The 12307-nt window shown below is 46.9% G+C and overlaps 6 protein-coding genes across 6 annotated transcripts; 4 read left to right on the forward strand and 2 right to left on the reverse strand.

Annotated features, from left to right (window-relative positions):
• Window positions 1-184: 184 nt before the first annotated feature.
• On the forward strand, window positions 185-1836 carry TGAM01_v204628 (cytochrome P450 52A13; the record flags this gene model as incomplete). The annotated part of the gene is made up of 3 exons (XM_024549470.1): window positions 185-473; window positions 529-1617; window positions 1679-1836. The coding sequence occupies 3 exons, from the start codon at window positions 185-187 to the stop codon at window positions 1834-1836; spliced, it is 1536 nt and encodes a 511-aa protein (XP_024405810.1).
• Window positions 1837-2107: 271 nt separating this feature from the next.
• On the reverse strand, window positions 2108-3277 carry TGAM01_v204629 (methyltransferase; the record flags this gene model as incomplete). Its single annotated transcript, XM_018804473.1, has 1 exon — window positions 2108-3277. The coding sequence occupies one exon, from the start codon at window positions 3275-3277 to the stop codon at window positions 2108-2110; it is 1170 nt and encodes a 389-aa protein (XP_018662286.1).
• Window positions 3278-4901: 1624 nt separating this feature from the next.
• Window positions 4902-6261, forward strand: TGAM01_v204630 (hypothetical protein; the record flags this gene model as incomplete). The annotated part of the gene is made up of 2 exons (XM_024549471.1): window positions 4902-4991; window positions 5044-6261. The coding sequence occupies 2 exons, from the start codon at window positions 4902-4904 to the stop codon at window positions 6259-6261; spliced, it is 1308 nt and encodes a 435-aa protein (XP_024405811.1).
• Window positions 6262-6618: 357 nt separating this feature from the next.
• On the forward strand, window positions 6619-7913 carry TGAM01_v204631 (hypothetical protein; the record flags this gene model as incomplete). Its single annotated transcript, XM_018804471.2, has 2 exons — window positions 6619-7572; window positions 7632-7913. The coding sequence occupies 2 exons, from the start codon at window positions 6619-6621 to the stop codon at window positions 7911-7913; spliced, it is 1236 nt and encodes a 411-aa protein (XP_018662284.2).
• Window positions 7914-9231: 1318 nt separating this feature from the next.
• Window positions 9232-9685, forward strand: TGAM01_v204632 (cupin 2 conserved barrel domain-containing protein; the record flags this gene model as incomplete). The annotated part of the gene is made up of 2 exons (XM_018804470.1): window positions 9232-9254; window positions 9310-9685. The coding sequence occupies 2 exons, from the start codon at window positions 9232-9234 to the stop codon at window positions 9683-9685; spliced, it is 399 nt and encodes a 132-aa protein (XP_018662283.1).
• A 197-nt stretch (window positions 9686-9882) lies between these two features.
• TGAM01_v204633 (hypothetical protein) lies at window positions 9883-11818 on the reverse strand (the record flags this gene model as incomplete). The annotated part of the gene is made up of 6 exons (XM_024549472.1): window positions 9883-10197; window positions 10257-10340; window positions 10408-10494; window positions 10548-10691; window positions 10745-10915; window positions 10970-11818. 6 exons carry the CDS (start codon window positions 11816-11818, stop codon window positions 9883-9885), a joined length of 1650 nt encoding a protein of 549 aa, XP_024405812.1.
• Window positions 11819-12307: the final 489 nt, after the last annotated feature.

The raw sequence follows: 12307 nt of genomic DNA on the forward strand, positions 1-12307 counted from the left end.
AAGTGCTATGTGGGACAAATTGATTTGAGCATTAGCGCTCATCAATCCACCGAGCATCCTTCCGATGAAGCACAGGCAAGCCGTCTACTCGGCTATAAGTACTGTCTCATGACAGATCGGGAAGTAGGCTAAGTAGTGGTGGTAATCTTGGTCTCCATTATCTCAATACTATTTTGCCAACGTGATGGATCTCAGCAAGATCGCGTTGGCGTTGTATACCGGGGGCATATTGTATTGCCTCTACAGATTCATATCCTATAGAATTAGCAGCTCCAAAAAGCAGAGAGAGTTTTCGCAGCAGCATGGATGCGAGCCTATTCAGATCAAATATCCTCACAAAGATCCATTTTATGGAATTGATCTACTCATCAGTAACTTTAAGGCATTCTCTAAGCATCGGTTCCTAGAGACAGTAACAAAACGGCACGATGAAGTTGGGGAAACGTACCAGCTCAACATGCTGGGGACAGTAGGTATGTTGCGTCAATAGCCATGTAAACATGACATCTACCCTTGTATATATATTAGCTGAGACGAATATTATCACCACAGGCATCATGACCCGGGACCATGAAATCATCAAGACGGTTCTCTCCACACGTTTCAAAGACTATCAACTGCAGGAAGAACGGAAAAAAGCACTGCATCCTCTCATGGGAGCTGGAATTTTCAGCTCAGATGGGGCTGCCTGGGCCCATTCGCGTGCTCTTCTTCGACCTCAATTCGCTCGTAAACAACTCATGGACTTGTCCATGCTGGAGACTCACGTCAAGCGATTTATGGACCTCATCGTTGATGGAAAAGAGATAGAGCTCCAAGAGCTGGTATTGCGTTTTACTATGGATATGGCCACTGACTTTTTACTGGGAGAGTCCACCAATAGCTTGCTACAGGAGCAGCATGACTATCACAGTAAACTAAAGGGTTTTAAAGACTCAATTCAATACGCACAAGATCGAATTGCAACGCATATCGCGCTAGGTGGGCTGGCTATTCTTAAACCAGATCCAAAGTTCCAGCAGCATGTAGACGTGGTACACAAGTTTGTGGACGATCTTGTGCATGACGCCTTGCGTGGGAACAGCTCAGACTCCAAGTCACTTCCTTATGTTCTCTTGCGAGCCATTATTGAAGATACCCAGGATCCAATCCGAATTCGGAATGAAATCCTCAACATACTTGTGGCAGGCAGAGATACCACTGCAGGCCTCATCGCTAATGTTTTTCTCATGCTTTCGACACGACCACAGCTGTGGGCAATGCTACGGGATGAGGTCGCGCAATTCCAAAATCAGCCACCGACGTTTGACAACATCTCTGAATGCAGATATATTCGCTATACGATTAATGAAAGCTTACGGCTTTATCCTCCGGTTCCGGTCAATTCTCGAGTGGCAATCTGTGATACCGTTCTTCCACGAGGGGGAGGCTTGGAGGGAAAGTCTCCTTTATTCATCCCCAAGGGAACTCCGGTTGTGTATAACGTCTATGGTCTCCATCGCAAACAGGAAGTGTATGGCGTCGACGCTGAGGAGTTTAATCCCTCGCGATGGAAGTCGCTCCGATTGTCGTGGGAGTTCCTCCCGTTCAATGGCGGCCCTCGAATATGTATTGGCCGTGAGTACATGGTTCCATAAAGGCTCAAATTCTTATCCTAGCTAACCCTTTTCCTTTCCAGAACAATTTGCTATAATGGAGGCTAGCTACGTGCTTATTCGGTTTCTCCAAGAATTTGAGACTATCGAGTCCAGAGACTCTCGACCGTGGCAGGAAAATATTGCACTAACAACAAGCAGCTTGAATGGAGTGCGCGTGTCGTTAAAGCGTTCAAAATAAGCTCAGATTGTCTCTAAGAAAATATGTATATTCAGAATAACGCGATATCCATGCACCAAAGTTCTAAGTCTATAGTCTATCTATCTATGACCCTTCTCTCTAATCATGACCCCTCTCTCTAATGAAGTATGCCCCCTTTCTCTATTTTGCCGTATAAACCGCTCTATAAATCCATCTTTCCGCTTATAAACCAGATATGAAAGATTAAACAAATAAACAAAAAAAGTTTGAGAGATAAAACCGCAAGAAGTGCCGGTTCAGCGCAGGCGCCTTATACCCAGCCAATCTTGAAGAGCCTATATCCGACTTCATCAGCTCGTCCGATACTTTGCTTCTTATCAATCCACTGCTTGCTCAAGATCCTTAGATGCTGACAGCTGTCTGCAGCATCCGTATTATTTTCAGAAAATATGGCCTCAATTGAATCGCAAACGCCTTCGAATTTGCCATTTGGTCGGATAGATACCATCAGCCAGAAGACACCTTCAGGCGCGAGGATATAAGCGGCACAATGGCGAAGCCAACGAGCATGTTCCGCAGCGTAGACAACATCTGCGGCGATAACAATATCTGCCAACACATCCAGCGGAGGCTCACGCGTTGGAGCACACCAATCGAGATGGGCGACTTGCATCGATGCGGCGGGTTCCGATCTAGAGCTGAGAGAGGCGGCATTTCTTTCCAGGTTCTTTAGAACAGTTGGATGGTAGTCTGTTGCGACGATGGATGGGAGTGAATCAGCTATTGAGGGCAGGAGGCTTGCAAGCACCATGCTCACAAGGCCTGTGCCGGCCCCAAGCTCAACGATTCGTGTGGAGGAAGCAAGCGTTCTCCGATCCAAGTTAAAGTCTGATGGCGCGGTGCAAAGCATCTGTGAGAATGCGATGGATGCTCCCCAAGTCTGCAAGCCAACATCGGTATGATCTTCTCCTGTTTGCATGGGAGTGTCGTAGAGATCAACAACAAGTAGTTTGGCGTCGTCACCCGTCGAAAACTCAAATCGCCGCGTCATGCCAAGATCCTCCTCGTCATTCGTACTGCAGCCATTCTCGGTCGAAGTCAGATGCGACAGCAGCGAACATGCCGCATCCACAAAGCCATCTCGATTATCATCATCCAGAGGGAGTTCCCAGGCTTGTCCAACAAATCCGGTAAGCCATCGCACAGCAAAGTCGCGTTCTAGCGGTTCCAGATACAGGGATATGGCCTTGTTCTCGTTGGCTATCTCATCGGCTTCGTTTTCCGAGACATAACCAGAGTCTAGCACGGGATCGTCCTGCGTCTTCCTGGGCACCTCCTGTCCTAACACATCTGGGATTGGGTAATAGGAAAACTCGTGAAGACAGCGCAATGCCCGACGTGCCTCAGCCTCTGTAAGACTAGCGGCTCTTTTAAGGGGTGGCAGCCTTTGGATCAAGGGCTCCACACTACGAGACCTCATTCTGCAGAGACGGCTTCCGCAGCAACTACTGCTATCGACAGAGGAGATATTCACAGAGTCCTTGTTTTCTTCCTGTAGCACCTTTTTATGGGGGAGAGAGGCCCTGTCCCCTCTGATATCTACCAAAACTAGCCCGGCCCACGTGGGTCCTGCTCTCTTCACTGTTGGCGAAAATTTTTTGATGCTCTCGTGGGCGATAAGTCTTCAGGGTCTAGTGGCCATTTGTGGTAAAACTCTGTGGAGACTTGCCATCGTGGCTTTGCTGCCAAAAGGTACGTGCGCTGCCGATAAGGCTTGCCAGTTCAGCCACGCTTCTACAGTACGGTATGCCGAGTATGCGTTGTAGTCATAGCGAATGACTAACCTTGTGGCAAACGGCCCTGAATACTAAAGCTAGAAAACCGCTAGAAGAAGCCTGAGTCTAGGCGGCCTACATATGTATTGCTTGCTGTTTTTGTTCTTTTGGCTGCGATGTGACACAACTAAGCGGGCGATATATACCGATGAAGCTTACTATTAGCGTGATTTGTTGTAGTTGAATCGTCCTATGTCATACGTGAAATATGTAAATAATCGAGCATTATGATGCCTTTCAAGTAGCTATGAATACTTATGTCCATTGTATGTGTTTTGCTTGGCCAATGTTGTTGAATATAGTATCCTATCTTTTGGATCGCCGCATACCCTATATTAACTCGCCAATTGAAGTAATTTTATCAAGATCCAAGCACTCTGCCTCTCGGCTACCAGGTCTTTTACAAAGCTCCTCTCTCATACTAATTTGCTCGCCCCATCTCTCCATTGATACTCTTTCGCCAAAGTTAGTTTTGTGCGATAGGAGGCTAAAACAATACGTATCAACTTAGATATAAAGAAATGATGCCTCCAAAAACGCCCCAAAACTTATTTAGCAGGCTGTGAAACCTTTTCTCACCGAGCCGTTATCTCGTAATAACTAGAAGTATCTTAGTTTGCCAGATGCCTCCCAAAGTTCTACAAGACTTTCAGATATCCGGAGCCCCATCTCCTTCAAATCATCAAATGTTACTTTCAAGATCAAACTGCATAAATTACTTCCTACAGCATTCATAATGCCGAACTATGTGGCTGTATAGGTAAGGACCTTTATGAGCATATCCCACTCGTTGCCGGCGGCATCATCAGGCCTCTTAGTGTGTAAGCCAGTCGCAAATATAGCGGCCTTGAGAGCTCCGTAGCCTATGGACAGGATTTGTTGCCGAAAAATTACGGAGTGTAAGCATCTGAGCTTTCGAGTTCAGCTGCGTAGTATTGCCGGTTATAATCATAGAGCTTTATAGAGAGAATGATGACAAAGTCTCACGTTTCCGTGCAGAAGATTAATTTCTACTATCTTCATCATACTAATTTGGGATGCGACAAACTAAATGTCCGTTCCGTCGGCTTTACGCAAAAACAATTTGTCTGATTTCACGGACATAGCTTACGTCAGAGGAACTTGGCATAATTTGTCAGCGGCCTTGGTCCCTACAATCGCAAATATAGCAGGAGGCACAGCGCCAATTGTGAGTAGACAAATACTTTGTCTCATTAACGGTAGATTCTGTTATACAGTGGTCTACTCAGCAGTGAATAAGTGTGAGCTATGGATCCTCAGGCTAAAGCTATGATGCCTCGGCGGCCTGGTCGCCCACGATTGAGCGAAACCGCCCCAGGAGAAGTAAATGACGAGACTGTGAGTTTACTATCTGTTTAGGCTTAATTTAATCTAATCAGTCGTACTTTAGAGGAGAGCTCGGATGAGATTGGCTCAGAGATCATACCGGAGTCGGAAACAGAACTCGCTTGTCATAGCAAAGAATCGAGCTGAGGTTTTTGAAAAGGCCTTGGATAGCTCCATTGATGAGTTTATACAGTTTTATGAACAAGTATCCAAGAAGAAGAGCGAGCTACCGGTCGAGCTTTTCATGGAACTTAATAAGACAGCCATGAATATCGTATCCATAGCAAGGAAGGCTCGCACGGAGCAGGGCATCTCGGCCAGCGACGAAATTCGGCCTCCTGAAGACATTGCAGCATATTCAAATGGAGATACAAGGTCTGCCAGCGATCCATCAAGTATCACAGCTGACTTGTTCCATGCATCTGGAAGGGACGTGGCTGGAGCAGACCAGTACTGGACACATGGTGAATCTATGACTGGTAGTAGCAATCTAGTCCCAGTCTCACAACGGCTGCTACTAGCCTGTTTAGAAAGAGCCATGGATTTGCTGCAGTCTGGAAATCTCCATGTTATGGCATTGAATCCGACGATGCTTCTTGCGTTAAAGTTTGATCGAGTCGAGGATCTATTAGAAAGTGTCTCCCGACGGCTTTCTGGCAATCCTAATGCATCTCTCGCAGATTGTCGCTATAGTGAAGGCCGAAATGCACATCTGCCCAGAATGATGCGCCTTGTCGAGGGAAACTTGGGCACTCTCCAGCCAAGGTCATCACCACCAGCCTTGGAGCGCTTGGAATTTGGCCTGACCAGAACAATACTTCAAACAATTAATCCTGATTTCCAAGGAGAGTGGCTGGAAGCGCCAGATGTTGAAGAGTATCTTGAGCAGCGAGGGATATTTGTCCGCATGGGCTCACCCAGCGACGTGATCAGACTATCAGCACCAACAGGTAACCAGCCAAGTTTAGCAGGGCGTGCTGCGATCCCAGAACATGACTGGACGATATTTGGGAGAGCATCTGGAGAGAACCAGATCATTCCCACGGGACTAAATGATTTCGCAAGGCCAGAATGGTATTCAGAAATTGGGTTTCCCATCAGCAACAAAGCAATTGGTCAAGCAAAAACACAGGACCTTAGGATAACTGTTGACCTCGATAAGCTTATCCGGGGGTTGGCAGAAAAAGCAATTTGCCTTGGCCCATGCCCTGGAATCAGGAGGGTGCATGTCGATGAAGCGATTCGCGCATCAGTCACTACTCTTCAGCAGCCAGTCAAATAAGTATTATAATTGATCAAAAGAGTTATTGAAGCAGAAGAAAAATGACACCTCTCTCAAAGCCATTTTTTGTTCTTTACACAGCACTCGCTTTCAACGCCGCTTTCTCTTCTCACTCTTCGCCACGAAAGAAAGATAGATAGAGAGGTATCATGTCATTACAACCCTAGCAGCCAGACAAAGGACCATACTCTTTCTAAAACAGCTTTTCAGTGAGCCAAAGCAGTGGTGACCCTTTCTGACCACGTTTACTCAGACTCGAATCATACATGCAATTTTAGCCGTACGGGACACTGGGTGGAGCTTATGGCTGCTCGCACTGTGGCCCGATCCCTAAATTCCAGATGACGGCGGAGACTCATGTCATTCATCTCTTTCATCTCAGCCAAGATGGAATCCAAAACGCCTGCACGGAAGCCCAGCGGGAGGAAGATCAAGCGACGAGCTGCGATCGCGTGCACCGCATGTCGCGGCCAGCATCTGCGGTGCGATGCCGCCATGCCGATTTGTTCGCGATGTCGCAGCCTGGACAAAGAATGCATCTACACGGATTTACGAGAGACCCGCAGACGACGTACCGGAATCCAGAATTCAATACTCGCCGATAGGCGGGATGAAATCGTAGATATGGTTGACAACATGGCGCAATTTGGCCAACCAACTCTTTCTAACGAGCCTTCATTAACGCCCAATCGATCCAGCACTCCGCCCAGCCCTCGGTCGATTTTCACGGCGTCGAATGGCTGTCTACAGCCAACTGTATTTGCAGAGAATGACTATCTCATAAGCCGACCAGTTGACGGGTTCTACAAATTCTTCTTCCCCAGCCATCCTTTCGTCCTCCCGAGAGTGCACCTGAAACAACAGTTTGAGAGCAATCCGGATTTTAGCGGCCAATTATTCCTCATGATTACGTTCATTGGCTCTTTATATATTCTTGATCCGCAGTCAATTGAATATAAAAAACAGGCAGAAGAGTCTTTCGATCTTACGCTTTCACCCAACGGCTTCACTGTCCAGGCTCTCTTACTTCTTTCTTTGACTCTGGAATGGGCTGGCGAAAATGAAAGAGCGGCAGCAATCCTTGGGAGAGCAAAGAATATGGCACTGGAAATAGGAATGCAACACCGAGACTTCGCTTGTCGCCATGGACGTGGAGAAAAGACATTGGAAGAAAGCTGGCGACGGACTTGGTGGGAACTCTTTGTGGCGGATGCAATGTTTGCCGGGATCCGTCATCTGCCTACTTTCACACTCTGGGGAATAGACACTGATGTCGACATTCCCTGTGAAGAAGATCTATATGCTACAGGAGTAAGTCAACTTCTACGCTGTTCATGCAGCAAGTATATCTTTTGCTAATACTGCTCCAGAGGATCCCATTCCCGCAAACGTTGCATGAATATGACGACCGTGGGCTAAACGACGGAAGCTTTTCCTCTTACGCATACCTCATAGACGCAACACGGATACTTGGGACGACGTTGGCCGCTGGCGATACTGCCAATGAATCGCCTTACTCTCTGGTTAAAAATGCAGAAGCAAATCTCATGAGCTGGCATTTGTATCTCCCACAGCGAAAACGCGACCCCGTCCGACGAGATGGGACTATTGATGAGGTTTTATTTAAAGCGCACATGGTGATGAACACGTGAGAGAAGTCTATGAGAGATGTAATTGGAAAAGAACTAACGATTATCAATGCAGAACATCTACCCACTTACACAGGCCAAGATCTATGCTACACTACACCACGATGGAGCTTTTGTGCTCGAAATACGCACCGCCGCTGCCTGGCGAAATCTCAACTGCTGAAACACAGCACGGCGATAGGCACACAAACAAGGCAGTAACTGCTGCGAAAAACTTCGTCGACTTACTGACCGCTTCCTCTTCTCCCCTAACACACAGCCCGTTTGTGATGTGCATGGGGTCTTTGGCAATGGCCACTCTTCTTTCCGCTTATCAGCACCTTTTGACGGGCTCTGAGTTGGCTCATGCGAGAGATCGGGTCCGCGTGTTTTTAGGCGTACTCAAAGCGTTTACAACAATCTGGCCACAGGCGCGGCACAGGTCAGAGGAGATTAAGTTGATGGCACGGGTGGTTCTTGAGCGGCACGATGCCTCTGGAACAATGGATATTTCTGCTCTGCAAGTCATGACGAACATTGAGGGCGTATCTTTCATTGGCGAAGTATTGGAAGATGTGGGGGTTTTAGATATTGGCAAGAATCTGGGTGTAGCAACAGAAGGCGTGTAAATGAGCAGGCGGCATGTTGACTGTCTCACCACTTTCATGTAAAACGTATACCTATATATAAGGAGTACGGGCTACTATAAAGCTATCATACAATTAGAAGCAAAGCATAATATTTTAATCGTGGCCATTTTAAGATGAGCGGAAATGCATTTTGAGTGAGTCGTATGGTTACAGAGGCTGGAATTGAGTTTCCGAATGTAGAGCTACGCCTTGCCATCAAGCAGCCTTTTTGCGCGAGAATGAGCCACTAAAAACCACATGGGTGCGGAGAAATTCTTTCAGGCAGGATACCTAGTTAAAATCTTGCTGTGATTTCTTCATGAACGGGCCACGGGAACACCTTTTCCTAGCATCTAGCGACGACTTGCTCTCGGGTCGGCTGTGAGCCGGAGACGCCATCGACCCGAATGTGGAGCTATACTCTTTGGCCCGACCCGAATGGCAACTACTTCGTTCGGGTGGCCATATCTCGAGCTATTGAGGGAGATCGATTGACTGCCAGATTAATAAATCATTTGCTTTTCCGAATGGCCCGTATCTGAGCAAAAATTAGTGTAGATGAGATTGTATATAAGCCCGTAAACTGTCTCCGAAACTCGAGGTCTATTTCTTGAGATAAGACAAATATAATCTAATTACAATCAATTACAGCAGCCTCTTTTAAACCCAAGCTACTCTTCAGTTTTTTTTTGATATACTCTCCATTCGATGCAATGTCTTCCACCACGAAAACAACGTAAGACTTCTATTGAGTCAAATATATCGAGTTGTCCCTGAAAGTGTATTATTAGAGACCGGCCTCGGGAAGACATCAAGATTCTCTTCGATCATGAGTTAACCAATGCACCTGGAAAATCCATCATTGGAGTTCATCTAGATTATCCACCCAACGGATTCACTCCTCCACATCGGCACGGCGGAGCCACCGTAATTGCCTATGTCACGGCCGGCGAGTTTACAAGCGGCATGAATGGCAACCCGCCAAAAGCATACAAGCCTGGAGAAACTTTTATCGAGTTCCCCGGGTGTCATCATACTGTGGCAGAAAACAATTCACAAACTTCCTCTACACAGGCCATTGCAATCTTTGTGGTGGATACTGAAGTGCTCAAGACTGGTGGTTATGCGGCTTTGACCGTTCTTGATGAGGGATGGTCAATGGATTGATTACAGACAAAAAGGCTATCCAGGGTACATTTTCGCAGGCATATGTATAACACCAATGGCGCTCCTGTTCTAATACAAGCGGCTTAGTCGAAGAGTTCAGAAATAGATATTCGGTCATCAATTCTTTAGATCTAGTATCGACAGATCTGCTGGTTTCAACGCTTCATTCCTCTCTATATCATTTTTGCGACTATATCTTATCGATATTCAGCTCCGCAATCACCTATATGTTTATAAATATCCACTCTTCTACTTCTCCCCAGAATAGCTTCTAGCATATTCTGGTCTGACGAGTCAAGGGACCATCCAAAGCTGCGCAGATTCTCATCTGTGTGTTCGCTGATTCCCATACGCGCACCGACAATAACCGCGCCCACGCAGGGAAAGTCTAGTACCCAGCGTGTTGCGACGTTGGATATGTCGACATTGTGTTTCGTAGCAATAGTTCTTAGAGTAGCAAGAAGCTCTTGGAAAAGATCCCAGCCACCCCAGCTGCGAATCATCTCGAAATACTAAGAGAAGTGTCAGTAATAGAATTCTACACAAGGACGTCTTGGCATGATCGCTTCACCTTTCTCTGGCTAGGTGTGATCGATCCGTCATACACATCTGGCTCAGCCTTTCCAAGCCATTTATCGGCAAGAAAACCACCGCACTTCGCCCAGTAGTCAGAAAAGATGTTTCCCAATATCTCAAAAGCTTGTTTTAAGTCAAAATCTCACCAGTGTGCCATATGTCAAGAGCTTGATGTCGTGTTTCTCACAAGCACTGCCCATTTCAAAGATAGGCCGCGAGTCAACGAGGGAAAACTAGTGTTCTATTAGCGATTGTTCTGTCAAGTAGCCGAATAATACCATCGAACCTGAACTTGATTGGTGTGTATTTTGACGCCACTTTTGACAACGTTCAGAAGATGCTCTGTATCGAAATTGCACAGTCCAACTGCTGCCACTCTACTGTCTTCTGCTAAGTATTGGAGAGCCTGTAGATAATCTGGGTTCTCGTACTGGAAACAGGTTAGCGTAAAAGGCATCGTTTCAGGTCATATCAAGTTCTTACAAACTGCCAATGGAACTGTAACAAATCAATTTTTTCTGTTTGTAGCCGTCGGCATCTCTCGCTGACATTAGCCTGTACGGCTTCGCGAGATATGGCCATTGGGTGGAAGACACAGTATTTCGTTGCTGTGAATATCGCGTCTTTATGAGGATACAGCGATGAGAAGCGGCCCTGTAATCTGTATAAGCAGAGTGAATGAAGAATACCAGAAACCATGCCACATACAAATACAACTTCAGCATCTCCATAGTGATCAGCCATGTCGAATGCCGTGAATCCTTGCTGTACATGTTTTGAGAACTGTTCTACGATTTTAGATGTGGAGGCAGCGCCCCAGGCAGGACTCGACATTTGCCAAAGTCCTGAAAATATTCGAGGCACATTGCGTCCATTCAACTGGAATGCTTCTTGAGCTTGTGGAGGAGGTTGTGCTAGAGCAATCTGCTTGTAAAGTTCCTGGCTCGCATCTGGAAGCGCAGCTCGGGGTAACCCAAGAATCCCAGCTGTTGAAACTAGACTTCGTCCAAAGGGGAAGTCTCGCTTTGTCATCTTGAGAGTGCCATGGCAGTCCATAAGTGACTGATAGAGATGCTTTACCATGCTTTGCTCTCCATCATTCATCACCCGCGCACCGGTATCTATAAAGAGAGACTTCTGAACAGCAGTCATAGCTTGTACAATATCACCGTCCACACTGGTAAGAAATATTTCCAGATCAGAAAGATCGCTGTCACTCGTCCTTGACAGTGCAGCGGTTCCTTGATTGACTAGATTTTGGAATAGCTGAAGGCTGTCAAAGACAAGTCCACAGCCCAGCATACTGCGAGCAATCTGCTGCGTCTTCCCGAGGTCCACGAGACTGGGAATCGCATCGCCTGGTATTAACGAAGACGCGACTCTCTGCGTGATGTATTTTTTCGTCTCCCGTTCAAATGCGCCCGTAATTTCCGGGCATAAGACGAGCAGTGTTCTAACCACCACGCGAAGACCGTCAGCGGGGAGGTTAGCGATGATGGTGTCTGTCATCATATTGACATGGGCCGTGGAAACCCCGCCGCCAGTTTGAGATCCCATGTCGAAAAAAGCCCAGGTTTGCGAACGTATCTTTTGATAAAAGTGTTGATGCTTGTATGCTGCTGATTACTGTTTCAGACTGCAAAAGAATGGACGCTGGCTTTATTTGCTTTATGCTACCAAGCTATCGCGGTACTAAATCTTGAAGCTCCAAGACCACCGGTATCTCAAAAGTCCGCCATAAATCGCCGGCCTGTCTCATCTTGGCTTACGTCTAAACTAGTTTAGGCATGTCGTCAATGCGGGTCTGTCATTATCTGGGCAGGCTAATAATGGCAGGCTATCTTGGCTATCTGTCAAGGAGTACTGCTTGTATCACCTGCCGTACCTGATCTCGGCATCTCCTATAGTTTTGCTCCGGCACATAGCATGCTGCGAGCACGATCCAGTAGGCACTACAGCATGTAGGATCGCTGGTATAAACGATCAACAACAGCCCGCTGAGGTATACGCATAACAGATCGCGCAGTCACCTGCGCAAGCCCCACT

The sequence above is a fragment of the Trichoderma gamsii genome, assembly GCF_001481775.2.
Source record: "Trichoderma gamsii strain T6085 chromosome Unknown Scaffold_13.2, whole genome shotgun sequence".
In the NCBI taxonomy this organism is placed as follows: Eukaryota; Fungi; Ascomycota; class Sordariomycetes; order Hypocreales; family Hypocreaceae; genus Trichoderma; species Trichoderma gamsii.